The sequence below is a fragment of the Lynx rufus genome, unplaced genomic scaffold (assembly GCF_022079265.1).
Source record: "Lynx rufus isolate CCGP_SWC_20201006 ecotype Redwood Valley unplaced genomic scaffold, mLynRuf1.p SCAF_8, whole genome shotgun sequence".
Lineage (NCBI taxonomy): Eukaryota > Metazoa > Chordata > Mammalia > Carnivora > Felidae > Lynx > Lynx rufus.
The window spans coordinates 89729378-89752990 of record NW_025814896.1 but is presented as its reverse complement, the minus strand read 5'-3'; the positions used below and the strand labels follow the sequence as shown (position 1 = coordinate 89752990).

Here is a 23613-nt window from a genome sequence, read left to right as displayed (position 1 = left end):
GGAGCAAGGAATGACCCTGCAGAGGACAGGGGCGATGAGGCACGGATGAGACTGGGGAGGGCTTGGAGAGGCGGGAGGTAAAAGTGTCAGAGGTACTGGAATAAGGCAGGGAGGGGTACGAGAATCAAGGAGGGAATGGCCAGAAGATCAGGGCGTAGATGAGGCCAGACAGGAGGCAGCTGAGTTTGGCCCCAAGGGGTGGCAGTGATTGGTGACTGGTGATGGCATCAGCATCAGCATTAGGTTAGAGAGCTCACGGGAGGTGAAGAAGTGGAGACAGGTCTGGATGTTGTAAGAGAAAGGTGTTAGGAATACAGGTCTTGCTTTTAAGGATGAAGGACACGTTGATGTGTGACAGTAGGAAAGGCAAGTCGATGAGCGGAAGAGCAGGTGAACTGCAGAGCTCTATTGGGTCCTTCCTTGCTGTTTCCTGGCTGGAGGCCCTGTGTCCGTGGGGACAGGTTACAGGCTCAGCCTTATGCCCCATCTCGGAAGTTTTCATCTACACAGAGGAGTTCTCCGGGGACGGGTGCGCATCCTGGTGAAGCTAGGACCCGGGGCTAGCATGGTCAACTTCTGTGAATGGTGCCCCGCCCCTCAGCTCCCAAGTCTCCCTTTTTCCTCAAGTGTCTCCTCAACTAGAGGAGCCACCAGTCTCTCAGCATGCAGAAGTATGCATGTTCTCTCTCTCCAACAACCCACATGGGCCTGTTTCCCACCGCTCAACAAACTTGGAAACTCCCAAGCATAGCCTCCCTTAAGACACAGAGTGGTCCTTCCCTATGTCTGGCCTCCATTTCTCTTGCTGTACAGTTGGGAGCTAGAGACCAGGGTAGAGACCACCAAGGCACTGCACAAGCTTGCTCTGCTGGTCCCCACTGGTCCCCAGAGCCGGAATCCGCCACCCAGGCTCGAAGGCTCTGGGGTTGGAGCTGGATGCCCATGTCATTAAGAGAGAGACTTTTATTATTCCCATAGGGAAGGGAGATACAAGGGGATCACTAAGAACTACAGCGGGTGCCTGGAAAATAAATTAAAACAGAAACGCATCAAAACAAACAGGAGATAAGAGAAATGGAGAATGGCTGGGAGGCTGCAGTGGCTGGCGGCCCGCCCAGGCAGGCAGGCTCTCCGAGGAGAAGGTTGAGCAGTCCCAGGCCTCAGCCAGCCCATTTCTTGTCCCTCTGGCAGTGGTAGCCCCAGGCTCCAAGCCCTGTGAGGCCGTGACTCGAGGCCTCCCCGAAGCCTGGCGGGGGAGCGGCCAGAGTCCAGCTGGGCCCACCCGGGGGCCTGGCCAGCAGCGAGCAGACGCTCTGCCCTCATGGATCCGTGGCTGCCCCCCCTAGTCATTGGAGGTGACATCGATGTCCTCCCCGTTGGCCTGCTTCGTGGCGATGCGCCACCGGTTGATGTGGTGGGAGCCCTTCTTCTTCTGCTCAGACTCAGGCCCCTCTTCCTCCAGCTTCTGCCGCTTGTACTTTGTCCTCCGGTTCTGGAACCACACCTTCACCTGGGCCAGGGAGGGAGGGGCAGAGGTAAGAAACACCCAGGAGGCCCCCAGAACAGGTACTGGGGCCTCAGCACCCAGGCTGAGCTGGGAGCCAGTTGGGGAAACCAAGACCAGGGTCCTCTCCTCTGGCCAGGTGCCACCTGCTGGGTCCAGAAGACTACTCTTCCAGATGCGAATGAGGTGGGGCAGGGAGAGGACACAGTGGGTCACGAGGAGCCATTTTCCCATCCCTCTATCACAGAGGGAAGGGAGCAATCATGGAGCTGCCGAGCATCCTGTAGCCACAGCATGGCAGAAGGGAGGAACCCAGGCTCTGGAGCCCAGCAGACCTGGGTCCCTACCCATTTCTAGAGAAGAGAGAATAACTGCTCCTTCACGAGGCAGAGATGAACAGTAAGTGGGAGAATATATGAAAAGCCATCACATGAGTCCTGATGAGCTCCCTGTGGGCCTGATATGGGCCCCACCTCCCAGGGCCACCCTATGCCCTTTGCAGCACAAAGAGGCAGAGCGGACATGGCTACGTGACCAGGAGATGATGTCCACACCAAGAGCAGTGCTCACAATAGCCAGAGCATGCCTGGGGTCACGGACCCCGCCACTCAAAAGGCTCTGACTCACACACCATCTAGGTCAGTCTCTCCAGGGGACCCTGTGAGCAACGTCAGGTGGAGTTACCCCCATCCCACATCAGAAGTAGAGCTGGACAGGTGGGAAGTCTGGTCCCTCATGTGGCAACTCCTCAGGGTAGTCTGAAATCCACCAATGAGGCCTCATCCTCCTTAGACATAGCAGTGTCTGCAGCCCCACCTGGGGCAGGGCTCTAAACTTCCTGCCCCCAAAGCCTTGGCCTCTGTAGCCTATCCAAATATGGGAACAGGTCACATGGGAGAAATCACAGGGGACAGAGGCGAGCTCCTCTTTAAACATAGAGGGTTCCCCACTTCTGTGTCAGGCATTGAGAGTCCTGACAAGGGGAGGGTTCAAACAGTGGACAACTATCTTCTGTGATGGGTTGCGGGGTGCTTAGAGGGAGGAGCAGGTCTGCAATGCAAAGCCTCTGCGAAGAGGCTTAGTCCCATCTCTAATCACCCCTCGCTTCTCCCACCTCCCCCAGCATGTGATCAGTGTCCAGGATACAGCCTTTAACATCTTCGTGGGCGTGATCTAGGAGGGTTGTCCCAGCTTCCTGACTAGTCTTAGTGCTTGGGGACTGTGGAGAAAGTCTCACTCAGTCTGTCAGCTCCTCCTGACCATACAGTTCTTTACTTGGCCTTACAGAGCCAGGCCAGCACCCCCATCCTCAGAGCTGGTAAAGGTGAGTCTGGGTGCTGATCCTTTGCTAAGTTCCTTCCCTTCTCTGGGCTTAAGTCCCTCATCCATAGGAGAGATGTTTTTGGGGGCCCCTGCACCTCCAGGGCACCTCCTGGGCTTTTGCTCCAGAGGGTCCCTGGGGAGGTGATGCAGAGATGGCAGGGTTACAAGGCATGGATGGTTTCCTGAAAATGACAGCTCATTTAAAAAGCAAGCAGGTGCTCTCACCTGCAGCTGGGTGATCTGTGGTGTCCATGACAGTGGTGACTGGTAAGTCATGTGTGTGGAATGATGGTGAGCACCTTGGTTTTGGCAGCAGCAGTTACTGCTGAGGGGAGATCCTGGAACCCTGGGTGGGGCCAGGAGCAGTCCTCAGAAGACTACCCAGTCCAACCCCTAGTCCCTGAGAATGGCTGAGAAGCACAGGTCTTAGCCATAAAGCCAGGCAGTGGCAGCCAAAAGCAAGCAGGCCTGGCCTCTGGGCGTAGGGAGCAGTTTCCTGCCCAGGACATTCTACCTTCATGCTTCCCAGACACTACCCCCATCCCCTTCGTGGAACTCACCCAGTCCAAGGCTTCCCCTAAGAGCACACCCTTCCCAGGGTCTGCCCTACCCCTTGATTTTAGAGCACTGGTTGGGGGTGGGGGCAGCCAGCCAGAGACAGGAAGAGATGAGGTGCCTGGCCTGGTGGATGGTGTAAGAGGAGGATCTTCTTCCCTCATTTCTAGGCTAAGGTGCAAACCTGTCTGTCGCCTGCATGTCTCACCCCAGGTAGACAAGGGAGAATGGTAGATGCTCTGGGTACAAGACTTCTAGATTCCATAACCACCTTTCCTTGGGTACCAGGCTGGCTAGGCCCTGGGTGGTTCTGCGTGAGAGAACTGCGTGGCAGCCAGCCTGGTCCCCGCCCCCTGTCGTGGAGCCCACTGACACTACACCAGCCAGTAGGTGGGTGAGCTCCTATGCCAGGCATTTGTGTGTGACTCAGGCCTGGATGCGGGGTTGGGGCAGCATTCCTCAGAGCCCAAGGGGCTGGCCAAGGGTTAAGTGTGCCCAGCCTAGCGATGGGGCAATCCGGGGAAGCCCTGGGCAACACCAGGACCTAGGGCCCTTCCTGCACCTTCTCCCTCCCACACAACTCCCAAGTCTCCTTCCAGGAAGGATGGATGGACCCAGCCTGCTACCCTCGCCTCACAACACTGGCCCAAAGAAGGAAAGTTTCCAGTGGTGGAACCCCAGGTGCAGGATATGTTTTCAGGCAAGGGCCAGCTTCCTGGCACACCCAAATGAAAGGTGATTCGGAATATTTTCTCCATGAAAACGACTGGGGTCAAGGAGGCAGATTTTTAGAAACAGGGATGCAAACTCTCTCCCTAGGCAGACTGGCTATCTTCTGAACAGCCTTAGGCTGAGTGACCAGATGCTGTTTACAAAGACTGTAATAACAGGGGGATGCTTCTGACTTCATAATATCAGTGAAAACGGCAGGATGCAGTTTGGGCACAGTGTGATCACAACCATGGAAAATAAAATCTATGCATGGGGAAAAAAAGACTAGAAGGAAATGTACCTAAAGTGAGGGTGACATTCCTTTCTTCTTTCCACTTTTCTGACTTTTCTTTAATGCATTACTGACAACAGTTAATAGTTATTTTTTACTTAGAAAAAGAAGAAGAACTGGGCTCTGAGTGTAGTATGAGACAAGAGTGACATCCCATCAACCTCTCTAACCCAGCCTCTGGGGTCACCCCGGAGCCCTTTCCCTAGAGGACAGAGGCCCTAGAAAGGCTACCAGCTCTGGGAGAGCTGTGCCTATTCTGCACCTGCCTCCCCGGAACATCTGCACATGAGCCCTCAAAGACACAGTTGGGATGTTGGCTAAAGGAATCCCTCCCCCATCTCTGAGTCTCCTGGGTTTGCAGAGAGGTTCCCTGTGGTCTCCAAAGTCCCCATCCCATTGAATGTCTCTTTTTCAGGTAAGCCGGATCCTTCCAAGATTCTCCACTTTTGCCTGAGTTACCCACCTGGGGTACTCTTCCTTAGCCTTCAAATTCCTGCTCAGATGTTCCTAGGCTGGGCCTGCCCTATTGCCCATCTGTACTTCCTTAGTACTTTTCCCTGTCGCAGCAACAGTGACCCCAGCAGTGGGTTAATTTATTTGCTTGAACCTCTGTCTCTTCATCAGGCTGTGAGAACCCGGAGAATCAAAGCAGTGTATAAGTCTACTCTAGAGTCCCAGTGGGCATGTTCCAGTCTGTTCAGCAAGCTGGGCAGAGGTGAAGTGACCTGCACTCTGCTCTTGGCAAGAGGTGCCTAGGTCAGAAATGGAAAGCTGAAGAAAGTCAATGGTGGAGGGAATTGAGATCTAATCAGAAAATGGGTTTGGGAAGTGCAATTGCTGGAATGATGGGTTTAGTTCAGTGGACACTTCTACAAGAGGGTCAACTTTTTTATTTTAATTTTTTTAAAGATTTTTAAAAGTTTTATTCATTTAAGTAATCTCTACACTGAACCCCAAGATCTAGAATTGCATGCTCTACCGACTGAGCCAGCCAGGCTCCCCCAAGAGGGTCAATTCTTAATTCTTCATGTTGTGAATTGGATTAACCACTTCTAGGGAGAATCTGGGGGAGGGAGAAAGACCTATTGTTGGGGGGCACAAGGGTCAGCATGAGTCAAACAGGACGAAGAAAGTGCTGTGGATAAATGAAGGAATGCATGCATGCATTAATGTATTAAAGGACTGATTGATGTATGTATGCATTGATGAATGAAGGTGTGTATGTATTAACGAACAAATGAATGGACAAAGGAACTAACGCACAAGCCAACTACAGCTCCAGCCAATTGTTTCAGATTTTACTTTCGAATAACCTATTTGAATGAACCAGATTTGGACCCTTCTTTTCTACTAGTCCCCAACTTTAGTCCCTCCCAAATGGAAGAGTCTGTGGCTCCTGCCTGCATACTTTCAGACAAATACTTGTCCTCAAGGAGTTTGAACACCCTATCGAGATAATAGCCTTTTCCACTGGGGATCCATTTCCTACTATTTGATCATATGAGCTACTCTCACTCACAGGGTCAAGCCCAATGTCATGAAGCTCAGCCCTCACCCCACCAAACTGAAGCCACCTCTGACTCCCCATCAACCATAGCCCTAACTCTTCCTAAGCTTTCCTGTCTCCTCCTCTGTCCGACCATCCTGGATGCTTGCCCTCACTCTCAGAGAGACATCAAGATTCATCCGCCTCCGCAGGACCAGGCCCTGGAGAACCACTCCAGTCTGCCTTACCTCCCCTGCCCTGTCCTGCCTCCCACTAGACTCCTGGAACATGAATGATGCAGAAATTCTTGGAGAAAAGCCAAGACTTGAAGAAGGGATGAGTCCATCTCAGAACCAACAATAAGCTAGCAACAAAGGCCTCTTGACCTTTCCCTAAAATTCAAGTCATTTTGATATTTCCTTCTCATCTGTCCCCCCCAAAACAGAGCTTTTCAGAGCAGGAAGGGGCCCCAGGAAGTCTCCTTACCATGCTCCTGGGGGAAAAACCCATAGGCAGGTAACTATACACTCCTTCCTTCTAAGAACTCCCTACCTGTTCTTGGGCCCCAAGATGGTGGCCAGACTTGTCAGCTCCCACTCCATCTTAACTCACCCACTTCAAACCCTCCCCTTCCTTCCCACCAACCTAGAATCCTATGCATCCCACTGAGCCTTCTGGGCCTGAGGTCTCCTGGGAGCCTTCCACCCATACAGGTCTCCCCTTATCTTCCTCAGTCACGGTGTGACTTCAAGGGGACTCCGGTCACTCACCCTGTGCATATCCCATAAGTGTGCACACTTTACATTTTGCTCCCACCACCAAATGAGGAATCTCCAAGGCTAAAGACTCCATTTCTACACTCCTTTCCCTCATAGCTCAAGTGAACTCAAAGCCGGAAAAGGTGAAGAAACACCTGCTGAACTGGTCAAAGCAGACAGGGCAGCTGGAAACACGGACCAATTGATCAGCCTGGAGCAAACAAATGCTTTCTCTCATTCCCCATAAAACTAACATGTCACCCCACACATGCACATAAGCACCCGAGCTGCTGTCGGGGCCATGTGTATGTATGATATCACCTGACCTTTGGGCATCATCTCACTGCTCATCTGTGCTCCACACTGTGGCACATACATGTTACACACACACACACACACACACACACACACACACACACACACACTCACTTGCCCTCACAGCTCTGATCTGACCCAAATCTGGGTCTGTGCCACCAGACTGAAGCTTAAATGGGCCTCATTCAGTCATCGAGGTCAGACGCTGAGGCTGCACCACAGCAGTGAGGAGCAAGTAATTAGAGCCAGAGGGGAGAACTAGCCCTTTTCCCAGGACCACTCCCTCCACTTCCTGGATTGATCCACTGCCATCCCAGTACAAACACCCTCTCTCAACCAAACAGACAAACCTGCCCCCAACAAAGAAGCCCAGGTTTCCCACCTGCCAACACTCCATACTAAAGCTTTGAGCATGCATACACCCCCGAGCTCTGGCTGGGTTAAGACCCACACGTTGATTTCCTTAACTCTCCCAGAAGTTTTATCCGTGAACTGGTGGAGAAAATGAGATCATGTAGATTAAAATGCAAGGGAAAGATAGAAAACAGAGGGACAGGAAGGGGTCAGTGACTGCCGAAAGCAAGGGAAATGACTGATAAAGTTAACACATGGATATGAGTACAATCAAGAGAAATTCGCCTATTCATTTGATACATGTTTATGAAGCCTCTATGCCTTGCTGGTCATTGAGCTGGACCCTACGGTATAGAGAAAAACAAGAAGGCTTGACCTCTGGCTCCCAGAGCTGGCCTGTTATTCACCAGAATCACCCAGAGGGCTGTTTTAAAAACATTTCCTGGATCCCCTCCTGGAACTCCTAAGAGAATCTCCTGAATGGGGCCTGGGAATCTGTATTTTAAGATTTCTTGGTGCAATAGATCTAGCCAGTCCACAGAGTGACATTTGGACATGATAGATAATTAAACCACAGGAAAGTCCTATGTGTATTATGATATATGGGAGATGTACTGTGAGCTCTGAGAACTTGCAGGAAGCATTATATAGAAACACAGAGAAGTAGAATATAGATGAGCCAGAAACTCAGGGCTGGAAAGAACCACGGAGTTGAATCCATTAAATCTTACAGATACATCAGACTGAGGCCCAGAATGAAGACAAAGGCAGAGCTGATGACATGACAGGTAAGCACTAGCAGATATTTGAACATGCATCTGTCAGTAGCTAACTAGATCTGCAGAGATGGAAGCTTGAGATGGATGGTAGATACACAGAAGATAGAACAGATGATAAGGAAATAATCAACAGTTGGGTAAATGAGAGCTATTATTAGGAAGATTATAATTAATAGAATATATAAATTAACTAGCTATGGAGAGGCAGTTTAATGAGAGCAGACAGAAGTGCGTGGCTAGATATAAAACAGCTATCTGTGATGGACTGGAGAGCCCTGAGAGACGAATGTAGGTACTGACAGTAGAAATAGATGGCAGGGAACTGATGAGAGAGACTGTCACTTGACGAACAGCTGATAGCTGGAAATGACAGGTAAGTTTGCCTGATAAATACTGAAAGATGGACAATTAATTAAATATATGGCATAAATCCAAATAATAAGTACCAGAGGGACAGAAAGCTCTGATGATGAAGGAGACTGGATGAGGCAGAAGAAACACTGGACTAAGTCAGGAAACCCAGGTTTGGGACTTACTGTAACACTAACCTGATACACTACTTTAAACAAAGGGAAGGGAAGGACTGGGGATGAGAATTAATATTATTTGAGTTCATATTAGGTGACTTTAATCTTTAAACAACCTATCTTCTGGATGAGAACATCACAGCTCAGAGAAGTTGAGTAACTCACCCAGGGTCACACAGATAATGAAATCCAAACTGCCTGCCTAGGGAGCTCTGCCCAGTTGGTGTCTCTTTCCCAGAATCCTCACCTGAATAGATGAGCCTCAAGGCTCAAGGTTTCTCAGACTCAAACCTCCCATAGTTCTATTGTGGTTTCTTGTTCCATATGCTAAAACCAGCTCACTTATAGATAGAATATGAGTAGACATAAGAGTTTTGACAGTGATGCTGGATATATTAGTCTATCTGGGTTTTGTTTTAAATGTGTTTGGAACATAATGAAAATGAAAGAAACAATCATTACATTTACTAACTGGCATTGTTAGGAGCAAATAGGCAGCTAGATTTGGTGTGAAAGAAAGTTAATTAAAAATCCTCTCACTGAGCTAAAAAATTGAAAGTTTAAAAGCATTGACATTATTTCAACAAGTGTTAATCTGTGGGTGGGAGGATTATAAACCATTTTGTTTTCTTACACTTATGCAATTAAAATTTAATAACTAATACTTTTTAAATGATGTTAACTATAAACACCATTCTTAAATTGACACCTTGTTTTAGACAATAATTTTAAAACACTCCCAGGAGGGAACGGGGGTATTATTTTTTTAACTTGTTTTTTTAACATCTTTCTTTAAAACATTTTAAAAATTAACTCTATCATAAGCTTTATCTCTGCTGTTAGAACAGCCCAGCTAGCAAATCTGAAAAAGCGTGGGTCCTGCAGTGGAGTCCAGAGTAATGCATTGATTAAATGGGGGCATCAGACAGATGAGACAATAGATGCCAAAATGGGACGCGAGGACCGGCGGGTGATGTCCGCCAGGGGAACTGGGAGGCAGTTAGGGTCTGAGCCCCCTTCCTATCTTCACTGCTCCAAGGAGACCCCAGGCTGCCCCCTCAAGATCCGGGACCAGGGTGGTGTATCCGGGATGCTGGCTGTGGTGTAGTAGGGGCCAGACCAGCAGGAAAGGGGAGAGGAGGATAAAAAGCGGGCAAGCATACCTCTCTCATTTGCAGATCTGGGAGCCGTCAGGGACATAAGGGAGTAAGGTCTCCCGAGGCCCATTCAGACCCTGAAATCCGCCTCCAGGGCACCAGCCAGCCCCTCCAGCAAGTCTTACTCCCAGGGACCAAGAGCTTAGGCGGTGCTTCCAGGCAGCATTTATTTATGGCGACGTCTTTACACATAACAAACCCAAGTCTGCCTCCCTATAACTCCAATCTAGTTCTTAAAATTTTTCTTTTCTTAATTATCCATTACAAAAACACTCCTATAATGTCATCCAGTTCAAAACCCCTCCAACACCATGGAGTTTGTTCCTTTCCCCAGCTCAACGGCCCTTCCAGTGTTTGAACACAGTCCCTGACTCCCAGACTCTACTTTCGCACCATCCCCTGTCTGCGCGCCCAAACGTTTACCAGTTTTGAGAGCCCTGTCTGCGCAGAGATCAGTGCCACCCTGGGACCCCAAGCAGGGTCTGGCCCCTTCCTGGCTAATCTCCTCTGCTTCTGATGTTTACAGCCTGAGGACACGTGGGCTTTCTCCACACATCCCATCCGCCTTCGCCAGCTCTGCCCATGAAAAGCCCAAGCAGCAAAGCCAGTGTGGGAAAGGTCTGGCCATCCCACAAAACTGCGAGCACCCCCGAAGAGTGGCGGGAGAAGGGCTGCAGTAACCACAGGACTGAGACGGCTCCAGTGGACTCAGGGGCAGCTCAGGAGTGACTGGGGCGTGGGGCTCCACGCCCTGCCTCCTCCTGATAAACTGGCACCTCCTATGGGCTTGCAGAGCAGACTGGGGAAGTGGTTTGATTCCAACCTCCTGGTGGTACTTAGTGCTTGACAGAAGTCCTGCGGCCTCCGCGAGGCTAAAGCGCAGCGGGAGGGAAGGGGCTCTAAAGACTGGTTTAGCTGGAGGGCCGCAGGGTAGAGGCCGTGGTGGCTTTTGGAACTGGGTGGGACAGAGCTCCGGAGAAGGCGGGGATGAGAGTCGGGCTCCTCCTGCACCTGCCCGTCCTCCCCCCCCTCCACCTGGGCTGACCGGCCGAGCGCGGAGGCCCGCGGGGTAGTTATTACCTGCGTCTCGGAGAGGCTGAGGCTGCCGGCCAGCTGCTTCCGCTCGGCGCCCACCACGTAGTGGTTCTTCTCGAAGGCGCGCTCCAGCCGCAGGAGCTGCGAGGGCGAGAAGGCCGTGCGGATCCGCTTGGGCTTGCGAGCGAAGGGGCCGTGCAGAAGCAGCCCGTCCTGGGGCACGTCGCTCGCTGCGGCCGCGCCGCCGACGGCAACACAGCAGGTACAGACAGAGAGAAGGGGCGCCGTGAGCCGCAGCCGGGCCGCCGCCGGGCCGCCCGCGGGAGCCGGCCAACCCCGGCCCTCTGGCCCGGCTAGCAAACGCCCTCGGCGCTTCTCTACCCTCTCCAATCCTTGACTCCCCGCCCCCACTTCTCCCTTTCCCTCTCGCCGCGCCTTCCTAAAGTCCAATCCCCTGTCCTCCCCCGACACCTAGGGGGGAGAGTTAGGGTCAGAGTGCTACCCTGTCAGTCGCGGGAGGGGTGGAATAGCAGAGCTGCGGATCACTCCGTTGGGCCAGGAGGAGGGCCCAGGCCTAGTGAGGCGCCAGCCGGCCCAAATCCACAGCGCCTGGAGCAGCAGAAGAGGCCATGGGGTGGGAAAAGTCCTTTAGCTCTCTTTGTCCACTTTGCCCTGTCCTATTTCCCTCAGAAAAGCCAAGAGTAGAGACAGGGCTGGATGTCAGGAAAGTGACACCCTCATGCCAAACACATTTTCAAGAACTAGAAGGTAGGTACCCAAGGCACTCTCTTTTCACACCTGTTTAAACCAGCCTTGCAGCTAAATGATTAGGCTGCTAGCCCTTTGAAAATTCTTGCCAACAGTCTCAGGCTCTACCTTGCAAGTGGTAAAAATAGGCCAGCAGCTAGGTCAACGTCCAAGCAACTCCTGAAGGTCTAAGGTCAGGCTTCTTCCTCCCCCTTCCCCACCTCTTTCCCCCAGGCCTTCTGGTAAAGCCCACTCCCCACAGGAGACTCCTACTGCTCTCCGTGGGAAAAGGCCTTGCTTCATCCCTGAATAGTCCCGTGCTGAAGAAACACGTGTATAAATATCTAGATGTCATCTTTCTCTCTAATATATATAGATATAGATATATTGGTTTCTGCATGGGCGTGTGTAAATATATGCTCCAGCCTCCCTACTGTCTTTTTCTCCCATCTACCATACAGGATTTTCAAAGAGTGTGATTGTCCCTTGGCAAATGTTGGCCATCATGGGAACTCAGCTCCTACCTGCAGGAGGAGGGGCTGACACTGGGTTCAATGAGGCCGGGTGGTTAGGTCAGGAACTACAGAAGCCAAAATAAGCTTCCACCCACAGCTTCAGTCTCAATAAACCCCCCACTAGGCCTTCACACAATCTCTGGCTTGGTTGCACATGCTAACAGGCTTGAAACAGGCCCTTACATCACCCATGGATCTCATGCAGTGGCACATAACAGTCCCCCTGACCCACTGACAATGCAGAGCCCTAGATGGAATGTTTTCACACAGTTAGCTGTTGAGATTTGACTGATCCAATTAATTTCTTCAGAAATGGCCACTGGTTTTACCCAATTTGACCTGTTGTTTTGTTTAAGATAATTGTTTGGATCTCCGTTGAGATCTCCCATCTCTGGAAACACTTCTGTAAGTGAAGTAAGGTCATATAATTGAGATGTTGTTGCTAAAACTCTCCAGGTAACTGTTCATGTCCCTCTGCTGGCGGATACTGATTGGCATTACTTTCTTTGGAGGACTTGGGTCCTTGGAGTTTGGACACCTACACAGGTGAACTTTATTGCTGAGGTTTTCTGTGGAACAAGATTGCTAGAGGGGAGATAAAGTCCCCTGACAATCACTTATCCATTTCAAGTGGCTGGATCTGTGCAGCTACAAAAGGGAGTGGGATCACATCATAGGGGGGATGGAGGGGGACAGCCTGCCCAGTGGGCCCTTCAAGGTGGCAGCAGGCCGAGGGCTGTTAGGCCTGACTGAAGGCAGTTTAACTGGTAGTGGTGGAGGGGACAGATGATCAGGGGAGATGGTCTAGAAGAGAGGAATAATGAGGAGAGAAAGGAGGAGACTGATCCAAGTAGAAATAAGAATTAAAGTCTTAAGTGGGTACCAGTGTGATTAGGCCAGGGAAAGGTGGGAGAGGTGAGTGGGAAGCAAATACTTCTTGTTGATATTAAGTTGCTTCAAAACACAGCATTGTTCTGAGCCTGGGTGAAGTCCCAACAGTGGTTTTTCCTCTGGACAAGTGATCTGGAGAGGGAAAAGGCCTTGATCATCCCAGAGTTCACAGGGTTTGGCCTCAGCAGCTCAACTGACCCAGGCTAGTGAAAAGTGAGGCGGCAGCCTGGAGAGACCCTGTAGGTGGGAGCGAATGGGGTGCAGGGGTGCCTAGGGCAGTCTGTGGCTGAGAAAGCAGAACTACAGTCTGCCTCAGTGTGTGTGACTTGATGGCTGTTTTGTAATTCTGGGAGTGTGTGTGGGTCACTTGTGCGGTGAAGTTCTCTGTCTTTGTCTTTGTAAACCCAAAGTGGAAGATGGAAGCAACAAGCTTCTCTCTCCTGACATACGCATGTCCCTTTGCCTCAAGTCTGGCTATTTTAGGAAAAGCTGGGTTGCTTGGTTTATTGTAATGTTCTGTTGGGGGCAGATAGCATATGTATAGTATTCTGTATGTGCAGAAGCACGGGGGTCCTTCTGACCCAACCTCGAAGAAGCAAGGGGCAGGAAAATTACTCAAGATGCTGAAAAGTGATGACAGATTGGATTTCAAAAGAAGCCAGGCCTTTCCCTATAAGAAAGAGGTGGTTTAGTGCAAAACTAACCATCCTGAGAAACTGATCAATAGCTCTATGTTTCTGTAAGGACAGTGATGCCTTAGGTGCCTATGTGCCTGGTACCCTCTCATTATGGGTAGGGGGCCTCAACAGTCCCAACCACAGCTTCAGTTCCCCCTAACTGGACCACAAGAACAGAACAAGCTTGGGGCTGGGGTGCAGTGTGGCCTGTTTCCATGCAGTAGTTCTGGCCTGTGGGAGTGGGCAGTCAGTTTCAGACAAGGATAGGTGGAAAAGTGGAGAGGGGCTGAGTTAGCCTTCCCTGGAGCCAGGAGGAACTGAACCCCAGCCCATTTTGCTCCGGCCTCTCACTTCAGGCCCCTCCAAGGCAATGACTGGCAATAGAGACTCCCAGGAGTGAGGTGGCTGAAGGTGGGAGCTAGGGATCCGAAGTGCCCAGGCAGACGCTGCACTCTCTTCTGGAGAGGCCCGGGCCGGCCCGGGGTTCTAGGTGGCTGGCTGGGCGGAGGAGCCCGGGGCAACAAGAAGGAGAGGCCGGCCAAACTGCGGAGATAACCTCATTCCTCCTCCTCCTGCCGGAACAAAGGCGCCCTTTGATGCACCGGCCCATTGCAAACGCCGGTCCCAGTGGGTTGGGGCTTCCCAGGCCCCCTCCGGACGCTGTTCTTGGCCTGGAAAGTTCCTGAGTCCCGGTAATAACACCGAAGTGCGGCCAACTCCGCGTCTCCGCCGGCTCCTCCCCTTTAGGCCTCGAAGGCCACCGGCTTCAGGATCCTGACGCCTGATCCAGACATCCCGCGTGGGCTCTGCCTCTTCCACCTCCTGGCTCTGCCGGAAAAGCTGCTTGCCTGCGCGCGGGCCCGTGCTGCCCGAGAGCGCTGCGCACCGAGCGCAGACATGTTCCTTTTCGTTCGTGTAGGGTTTCGTTTCTTGCATTAAAACGGGGCTGAAATGAGCATCGCAGAGACCCGGTTCTCTAGAAAACGCGGCGCCGGAGGGCCTGGGACGGCTCTGCCCGCAGCCCCAAGGCCCCGTTGGGACCGCAAGGCTCACAGCCGCCGGGGCGCGCACCGGGCTGCAGCGATGAAGACCGGACCCAAAGCCGAAACGTGTCAGCGTCTGAAAAGTCCTTCAGTGTCCAACGGATTTCCGAGTTCAAAAATTCGGCCACGCATGGCTCCATCTCCGCGTCCAGACACGGTTCTTGAGAGAAAAATCCAACCGTTTTTGCAACTCGACAACGTGCCCGCCGGGACTGATGGCTCAGGGAGCGGCGGCAATTTCTGAGAAGGTTTTTCGGAGAATTCATCTGGCCTCGCTTGGCTGGGAATGCTCAGAGCTGGATCTGTCGCGAGGTGCCCCCGGCCCTCAGCGCGCCGCGCCCGCGGGGACGAGGCTAGAGGCGGGAAAGGCAGAGCGGAGGGCGTGGGGCCCCGGGTCCGAAGCCAAGGGCACAGCTGCAGAGACCATCGGATGAACAGAGACCACAGGGCTTAGGATCGGTTCTGCCCTCTCCTCTGAGTCCCTGTCTCTGCACCATCCTTCTAACCACGGGCCCCTTGTGCCCCGTTCCGACGGTTCAAAAGCAGCCGCGTCTCTCAGATCGGCCCATGGGTGCCAGGTTTTGAGACCCAGGCCAGGCCCCACGGAGTACCGAAGTGGTTTACTCAGTTTTGAATAAAACTTCATTTATAGCAGTAAACAATGATTGTAATTGACAAGTTTCATGCCCAAAGCGGCTGACACCATAGGCTTTTTTTTTCCCCCCAAGATGATTTGGGCAAATCTTTGAAATCCCAGGGGGACAAGTCTGCCCACAAAAATTCTTGTTCAAGTAATTACATTCTTTTATTTTGTGGGATCTGCTGGGTCAATATCTACTGGTCAGATGGGACTAAGCAAACTGACAAAGCAGGACCGGGAAAGCGGCTCTCGGTGAAACAGTGAAGCACCTATAGTCAAAGCTTCAAAAGATCATTTTTCTTCTGTTACCTAAATAATGGTACCAAGCATCTGGTTTACTTTGTGTAGACCGCAGTTTATCGTCAGATTAGGTTGGTAGCCGAAGCTCTCTCTAGCCATATCCTTTTCATTTGTTTCACTAAAAGCCGGGTTACCTAGCTCTGAGTCATAGAACCTCACAAGGCTGAGGTCCAGTCCCGTCCACACTAACAAAATAAAACTGGAAACTAAAGCAATTACTTCACAAATTAAGGCCATTCTTAAAAAAAAAAAAAAGACAAGAAAAGAGAAACAAACTTTAACAAATTCAAGGAAGAAAACGAACTCCAACAAATGCAACTCTATTTCCTTCGGAAAAGTCAGATAATTGAAACGTGTGTGTGCGTGTGTAAGGCCAGTGGGGTATCTTCATTAGCAAACCCACTGCCCAGTGCAGAGATGGGAGAACAGCCTGCCTATGACCTTAAAAGTCCTCTGCCCCCGCCCCCTGCCTGGGAGGACTGCCGTCGGTTCCCCAGCAGCCGGGCGGGCTCCCAGAGTCCGCGCAGGGCGGACGAAGCCGGTTGCTGTTGCAAACCTTCCCGACCCTGCGTCTGAGAGGCACTTGTAACTTGGAGAAGTCGGGTCGAGGTTGCTGAGAAACACCCCAAGACAGTGGAACACTCCACACTGAACATTAACTCTCCAGTTTGCCCTCCCTGCTGCCCCTTCTTTCCACAGACCCGGGGCACGCGGGTAGACTTTGCCCTGCTCCGACGCGCCAGCGAGGGCGGATATCTGGGAGTTGGTGGTGGATGTGTAAGCGAAGTATGGTCCCAGGTCCAGCTGGGGCGGAGGGAGAACCGTGAGCGCTGCGCTCACTGGACTGCGACTGGCTCGGCCGGGAGGGATTCTGGCAGGCCGCGGGGAGGATCAGGAGAGGCTCCAAGGATGCGCCCGGGCTTGGCGTCCGGACCGGCATCGTTTCTGGGAAAGCCTGGAGGTCCCAACCTGGCTCTCTGGAAGGGAACCCAACACCGCGGTAGCGCGAATGGATCCGCCGCGGCTCTTCCACATTCGGGGATCGGCCTCTGCCGACCCACAGCCTTCTTTCAACAACTTCTGAACAGCCCCGCGCGCCCCCGAGCCTCCCCCGCGCAACCGCAGCGTGGGCGCTGGCCGGCCGCCTAAGCGGGCACAGCATGGGCACTCACCCTGGAAGCGGTGGCCGAAGAAGCGGTTCCGCAGGACCCAGGGGTAGAAGTGCAGAGGGTCCCGGTGCTGGGCGCCGAAGAAGGAGTGCGGGGGCTGCAGCGGGGAGGCGCCCAGCTGGTGCGCCGGGTGCACGGTCAGCGCGGGGTGGTTCATGGCCTCGGGGAACACAAGCTCGGGCCCACCGTAGAGCGAGCGGCCGGCGCCCGCGGCGGCGGCGGCGGCGGCGGCAGCGGGGAAGCCGCTCACGAAGGCCGCCTCGGCCGCGCCGGGGTGAGGGTAATTGAGCGCCGTGGGCCGGAGTGGCTCCTCCGAGGCGGCCGCCGCCAGGGGATGGGAGCCGGCGCCCCCGCCGCCAGTGCCCCCGCCGGTGCCGCCGTCCTTGGCTACCAAGGACTCGATGGTAAAGCCGCGTTTGGCTGTGGGCTGGAACATGGTCGCGGTCGCCAGAGCCGAGCGAGGCAGCTGGGCTCTGGGGAGCGCTCCGCGTCCTGGCGCCGCCGCCGTGCGGGGTGTGCACCCAGCCAGGCACATGCACACACACCAGCACCCCTCACCTCCCCCGCCCGCCCGCCCGCGCTCAGACCCGGCCGGCGAGCCAGGCGCGGTGAGGCGAGGGGCGTGCGAGCGAGCGAACGCGGAGTCGGGCCACGGCGCGCAGCTAGGCGCGCCGGCCTCTGGGGCCGAGCGGGCAGCTCCCGGCGCAGGCACTGGCGCGGGTTCCGTGCGAGGCTACGAGCTGCCTCTACGGCCTGGGGGCTGAGCACGGCCCCCTCCCTCCCGAGTCCAGCCAGGACCGACCCCCGCCCCTGGTCCTCCCAGCACTGCCCAGCTCAGCCTCGGCCGCTGCTCTGCGAGGCGCGAGTTAGCCGGCACCTGCCCCGCGCTCGCCCATTGGCCGCCGCTCACCTGCCCCAAGGTGGGGGGCGGGGCGGGGCGGGGCGAGGGACGGCGGGTGGGGAAGGAGCCAGCAGTCGGAGGCAAAAAGCGGACTGGAGCCTTTGCTGGGCGATCTAGGCCTCCCCCCCACCCCTCATCCGCCCCTTGCCACAAGCTTCTCCTCGCGTCTCTGCCCTTTAGCTGAGTCTGGCGACCGCTCCAACCACCTCAGCCCACGCGAGAGCCGAAGAAGGCGTCCGAGGGGCCTTGGGGCTTGGGAAAATCTCCAGCCCCACTTCCCGATGTGTAACTCAGTTGAACCCCCTCCAATTCATCCTGGGATGTCGTTTCAGTTCTCAGGCAACTTGGATCCGAGTGGAGGGTGGGTGGGTTTTGCCCAACAAATAGGTTCTCCGAGAACAAGCTCCCTGGCCTCCAGGACCCTCCCGCTCACCCCACCATCTGTCTCTTGGGACGCGGGTCTGAAAGCCGCGCCCTCGTTCGTGAGGTTTCGCGTTTTCTGAGTGTTATGGGAGACGGCTCCAGAAAGGGGACGCCCAGTTCTTTTCACCCAGGGGCCAGGCCAGGGACAGCGCGTGAAGAGCCACCGGAGTGGTCACTTTGCAGACCTCAAGCAGCAAATCCGTGTTCGGAAGCACCTCCTTGGCCCAGCCACAGCCACCGCGGTCTGCTCGCACCGGGACGGCGGGCCTCAGCAGAGGACGATCTGCTTTTCTCGCCTTCTCTGGTCGTGGGGCTCAGGTGCAGGCGGGCCAGGCCAGGGCCTCGAGCCTTAACTTGAAGCTCGCCGAGCAGTCGACCCTGTCTCCAAGAATGCATCCCAGCCATCCCGGGAACGCAGCGGCCGCCTGGCCTCCCCTGACCCTCACCTTCCACCTGCGACCGCAGAGCAGCGGACGACTCTGCTCCGTCAGGTTTCCATTTCTTGCAATAATTCCCTGGGGGTGAGAGGGTGAAGAGAACCAGTACTCAGCAAACTTTTTCACCCGGGCCTTCCAGGCCGCAGGAAACACCGCACGGAGGCCTAGGAGGGCGCTGGGCGGTGGTGGGGAGGCTGGGACCCGGACCCTGCCAGAGCACTGCAAGGAGGGGACCGCAGCGCGTTTCGCTTCCTCGCCGTCGCCGGGGTCTGTCGGGGCGGCCCGGCTGTGGCCGGGTGCGCAGATCCGGCCTAGGCCTTGCCGGCGCCCCGAGGCCAGGGGTTCCGCGTGCCGCGTGACTCTGCAGGGACTCCAGGCCGGGTCTTGGGAGTGGCCCGCCTGAGCGCCGGGAGCCCCGGTCCGGGAGAGCGCTTCGGGCGCCCCTGTCGCCACAAAGCGGGTTAAAGTCTATTTTCCACTCGACTGCGCCGAAAAGCCCCCGCGCGCCGACGCCGTTCCGGCCCCCTTGGGCGAGGTGGGGAGGGGGCGGCGAGAGGGGGGAGGTGAGGCGAGGCGACCGCACCCTGCAGCCCTTCGCGTCCCGGGCAGCCCCGGGCCGAGCGCGGCGGAGCCTCATCAGAAATGCCTGCGGAAGGAATCCTTAACGAATCCGTGGCGAGCGCCAGTGCCTCTTTTGCGACCTCTCCGGATCTTTTTGGCTCTGTACAGGTCTCTCTGTCTCTCTCCCGTTTATGTCTCAGGCTGTCTATCCCCCTCCCTGTCTCGCTGCTCCACCCTCCACCCCGACTTTTCATTTATTTCTTCCCCCTCCTCCTTTGCCCCAGCTTCAGTTCTGGAAAAGGGGAAGCTCAGCCGGGCCGAGCGGCGACCTGAGCAGGCCACACCACTAAAGGGGCAAGTGTGCGGAGCTGGGCAAGGGCACGGAACGAAGGGATTTTCGCTTTAGATAGAAGGAGATGACTGGGTATTTTGTTGGAGCAAGATCCCCGCGGGGACGCGGGTTCAGTTGGATAAGCATTGCCTGGGCCTGTGCTCTGCGGCGACAGGGGGCTGCCACGGAGAAGACAGGAGCCGGAGCAAGTTTAACCCTGCTGCGGGCCTTGCGCCCCTGGCCAGAGACGAACCCCATCTGTCTAACCGCAGGCCCTCGCCTCCTACCCCAACGTGAGGCTGGATATTGGCCGGGAACTCGCTACACTGGGCAGGTAGAGGAGCTTGGAATCTACCGGCCATTCATTTCTAGACTTGGCATCTACACTGCCCACATCTATTGTCATCTGCATGGTTCTGAGGATACCTGTTGTTATTAACTTGATAGGCCTTATAATAACACCTTCCCTTGTGGACCTGGTGCTTGCGAAGTCCTTTGACATCTAGCTGTCTGTCATGAACCCCATATTTCGGATGAAGAAACAGACTGCACAGGACCAGTGACTTGAGTCTGGTCGCAGTCTCCATTGAGCTGGGACAGGTCAGTGATCTGGCTCGGGTTTCACTCCCATTCCGTCCCCACCCTGCTGCTGCAGCTAACTCCCAAGACAGGCGTTCTCTGGGTTAGGGATGGGTTGCTGGTGTGCTGGGTGTGCTGGATGGTGGCAGTTCTACCTTCACCCTCCCTCCCGTTTCCCTCTTCCAAGCCTCCTTTCTCTGGCTTTCCTCTCTGGTAATTCTCTAATTTCCCTCCATCCTTCCCCTCCCTGTGTGGATATTTATCCCTAACCTGGTTTCCTCTATTTCTGCTCCTCTTAGGGCCTCTTCCTCTACTGTCGCTTTTTCTGCAGTAGGTGAAGAGAAGAACTTGTCACCCTCAGGGGGTCTCTAAGCTTGCCTCTGTGTTCTCTGCCTCTGTGTTCTGGAGTAACAATGCTCTCCACCTGGCCCCTGTCTCTTGCTGTGCCTTCTCACCTGCCCAGTCTCTGCCAAGTTCTCCCACCCGCAGCTGATCATGTACATGAATGCCTCCTCTCTCCACCAGTGGACAGCAGTCCACCTTAAACCAAACCTCCTACCCCCTCTCCCACCTCTGTTCCCCAGCCCTTCCCTTCCACCTGCCTGTCGTCCCTCCCCAGTTGCTGAGTTCTGTCCAAAGACTGATCGGTGCCTTCCTCAGGCCAGAGGGCCCTACCATCCCATATGTCTGCTTACCTTTCATTCCACACCTGCCTGCCCAGCCCCTTGGACCACCCATCCTACCTCTGGGCCCTCATCAACTTGTCTCCTCCTTCCTTCCATCTCTGGAACAACCTGGGCTCCGATTCTAACTTTTCCACTTACTGATGGTGAGAACTGGGGCCAATAATCTTGCTTTGGTTTGCACATCTGCAGAATGGGAAGCACTATATGGGACCTCTGTGAGGATGAATGAGATTAGTATGTGGTGCACAGGACCAATGTGTGACTCCAGACAGCCACTCAGTAGATGTTAACTATCTCTGCCCTTGGCCATGCAGGAAGCTTGGGAACTCAGATCCTCACTCTCTCATCTTTCTCGTCCAGTCACCTGGTCTTATAGTCAAGTATTTTTCAAGTCTATATCCCGTCCATTTTTTGCTGCTTTGCTGGGTAACTTTCATTCTTCACCACTCAGTTCAACTCCCCCCAGGGAAGCACCGCCTCCACTCTGTTCTGGCATTCACCTGCAGGAGGGAGTTACCAGGGTCTGCCCCCCCACCTCCCAGGCTACACTCCCACCTCCACCCTCAGCTGGGAAGCGATGGTGTCCATCACAGCCCCCCCAGCACAGGCCAGGCAGTATTTATCCAACAGAGCCCTCACTCTTGTGGAGTACTTGGTCTAACAACATCCCCAGCCATTTCTCTTTTACCTTTCATCCTCCTCCCTCCTCTTTAGCTTAGTTTGCCTTTGGGTCTCCCTGTCCCACAAAAAGCCTTCCGTCCTCTAGTTTCTGCTAACTTTTCTTCACCACCAAACTTTTTGAGTAAGTTTTAGTCTCTCTGCATCTGCCTCAGTTCCCTTCGACTCAATAAGCCTTTGCAACCTGGCTTCCACCCCCATCCCATTAGGGAAATGGCGTGCAAAGCTCCCAAACTTTTACCATGGTGTTATGACAATAGCAACATATGCTTATGGAGGCAATAACAATCCTAACAACCTTAAGGAGTTTTTGTGTTGTTGAACGAGTTATAATCCCCACCCAATGGGCTTACATCAGTGTTCCTAGCACATAGTAAGCACTTGATAAACGTTAGCTGTTAATTTTATACAGCTTTGCTATCTAATACGGAAGCCATGTGGCCATCGGGTGCTTAAAATGTGGATGGTCCAAATTGAAATATTCTGTAAATGTAAAATACATACCAGGTTTGGAAGGCTGAGTGTTTTGAAAAATCTAAGATATCATTAATATTTTCTGTGTTGGTTTCATGTTATAATGATGACACTGACACATTGGGGTTAAAGAAAAAATATTATTATTTTATCTGTTTCTTTTTACTTTTTAAATGTAGTTACTAGGATGTTTAAAATTACATATGTGGCTCCCATTATATTTCTATTGGACAGAGTTGTTATAGTAGATATAGGTAATCCAAAGGAGGGAGGGAGGGTAAATGGGTGTGCAGAAAGGAAAAACAGAGATCTTATAATTATCATATCCTACCACCTAGAAAAAACCATCATGAAATTCTTGCAGTATATTCTTCCATATTTCTCTATATATTGCCTTCCTTTAAAAGGTGGGGAATGGGGGTGGGAGAAACATACGCAGTGTTGTAACCCGCTTCTTTATAACCAACTACAATCCTCTTTGTACCCATTAAATATTCCCCATTGTTTGTGCTGTTGACAAATTTTCAGGATTTTAAACAAAATAGTGACCAACAGCCTCATAGCTGTATCTTATTGCATCTCTAGGAGTATTCCTTTTCTATATAAATTTCTAGAAGTATAATTTCCAGATATGCGGTATTAACTCTTCTGATCCATATTGCCAATTTGGCCTCTGGTAATGTACCCATTTGTTCCCCCATGTGCAGAGTTTAAGGGTTTCTTAAACTCTGATCATTCTCTGAAATGATCATCAGGATTCCTTATTTCCAAATTCCTGTCTTTTTTAGTTATAATTGGCTGTGGGCTTTTCAGCATTTGACTTTTGGAAACTCTCTCATCTCTTCATTTTCCTAACAAGGTACCTGTCTGGATCTGCCGCCTCTGATCTGTTCCTCCATGGGCTCCCCTTTCTTCTCCTAACTGTGGGTGTTCACTAGGCACCATTGTCTCTTCCTTCCTTCCTTCCTTCCTTCCTTCCTTCCTTCCTTCCTTCCTTCATCTATCTATTTATCTATCTATCTAATCATCCATCATCTATCTTTATTCTACCTTTACTCCCACTGTTGCGACTAATACCTTGGTGCAACCCCTTTACGGATTTGTAACACCAACTCTTTATTTTTTCCCAGATCAAATTGCTAATTTTCAGTGCTTGTGAGGTAACCTTCCTGGGGGTCCTTAGACATTCACTGTACCCCAAAACTGAGCTCAACATCCTCTACACCAAATCTGTCTCTCCCTGGCTCAGCCTCTTCTAATAACAGACCTCCAGGACATCTAATCTCAGTAGCTAGGAGGCATCTGTGAAATCTTCTTCTCTGCCACCGCCCTGCACATTCACTCAGTATTTGCATCCATTCCTTTCTTCCCATTCCCCCTGCTACCGTTCTACTTCAGGCTTTTGGTACCTTTCTCTGGTGATTCTCTTACAATAACTATTTGTGGTCTCTCCTCTCTGCAATTCATCTGACTCAAGGCTGCCAGATTTCTAGGACACAACTCCATGTAAAAATGTTTTCACGCAACTGTGGGACGCAGGGAAGTTTCTTTACCTCTGTGACTCAGTTTTTCATCTGTAATCTGGAGATAATAATGGTACCTGGAGAGTTGTTGAGAGAACTAAAATGAGGCAGTTCGTGTATACCGCTTAGCGCATAGGCTAAGAACCCAATAAGCACTAACTGTTAGTGTCACTATGTCTAATAAAGTTCAAGCTTTTATCTTGGCATTCAAGGCCCTCCATGAGCACGTGCCTACCATTCTG

At 53.0% G+C, this 23613-nt stretch overlaps 1 protein-coding gene across 2 annotated transcripts; it reads right to left on the bottom strand.

Moving 5' to 3' along the window:
• Window positions 1-1342: 1342 nt before the first annotated feature.
• Window positions 1343-17313, bottom strand: EMX1 (empty spiracles homeobox 1). Of its 2 annotated transcripts, none has more exons than XM_047069969.1 (3): window positions 16782-17313; window positions 10842-11026; window positions 1343-1510 (listed from the first exon to the last, which is right to left on the bottom strand). In XM_047069969.1, the coding sequence occupies exons 1-3, from the start codon at window positions 17311-17313 to the stop codon at window positions 1343-1345; spliced, it is 885 nt and encodes a 294-aa protein (XP_046925925.1). The 2 variants fall into 2 exon arrangements, with proteins under 2 accessions (XP_046925925.1, XP_046925926.1); XM_047069970.1 differs by having other exon boundaries at window positions 10842-11022; window positions 16778-17214.
• Between the last annotated feature and the right edge of the window lie 6300 nt (window positions 17314-23613).

Bases quoted from the DNA above. Each gene is read 5' to 3' on its own strand.
- EMX1 (XM_047069969.1), bottom strand. From the start codon at position 17,313: ATGTGCCTGGCTGGGTGCACACCCCGCACGGCGGCGGCGCCAGGACGC. The intron at 11,027-16,781 runs GTGAGTGCCCAT...GCGCGGCCGCAG, and splicing joins CTTCGGCCACCGCTTCCAGG to CGAGCGACGTGCCCCAGGAC. The intron at 1,511-10,841 runs GTAATAACTACC...TCCCTGGCCCAG, and splicing joins TCAGCCTCTCCGAGACGCAG to GTGAAGGTGTGGTTCCAGAA.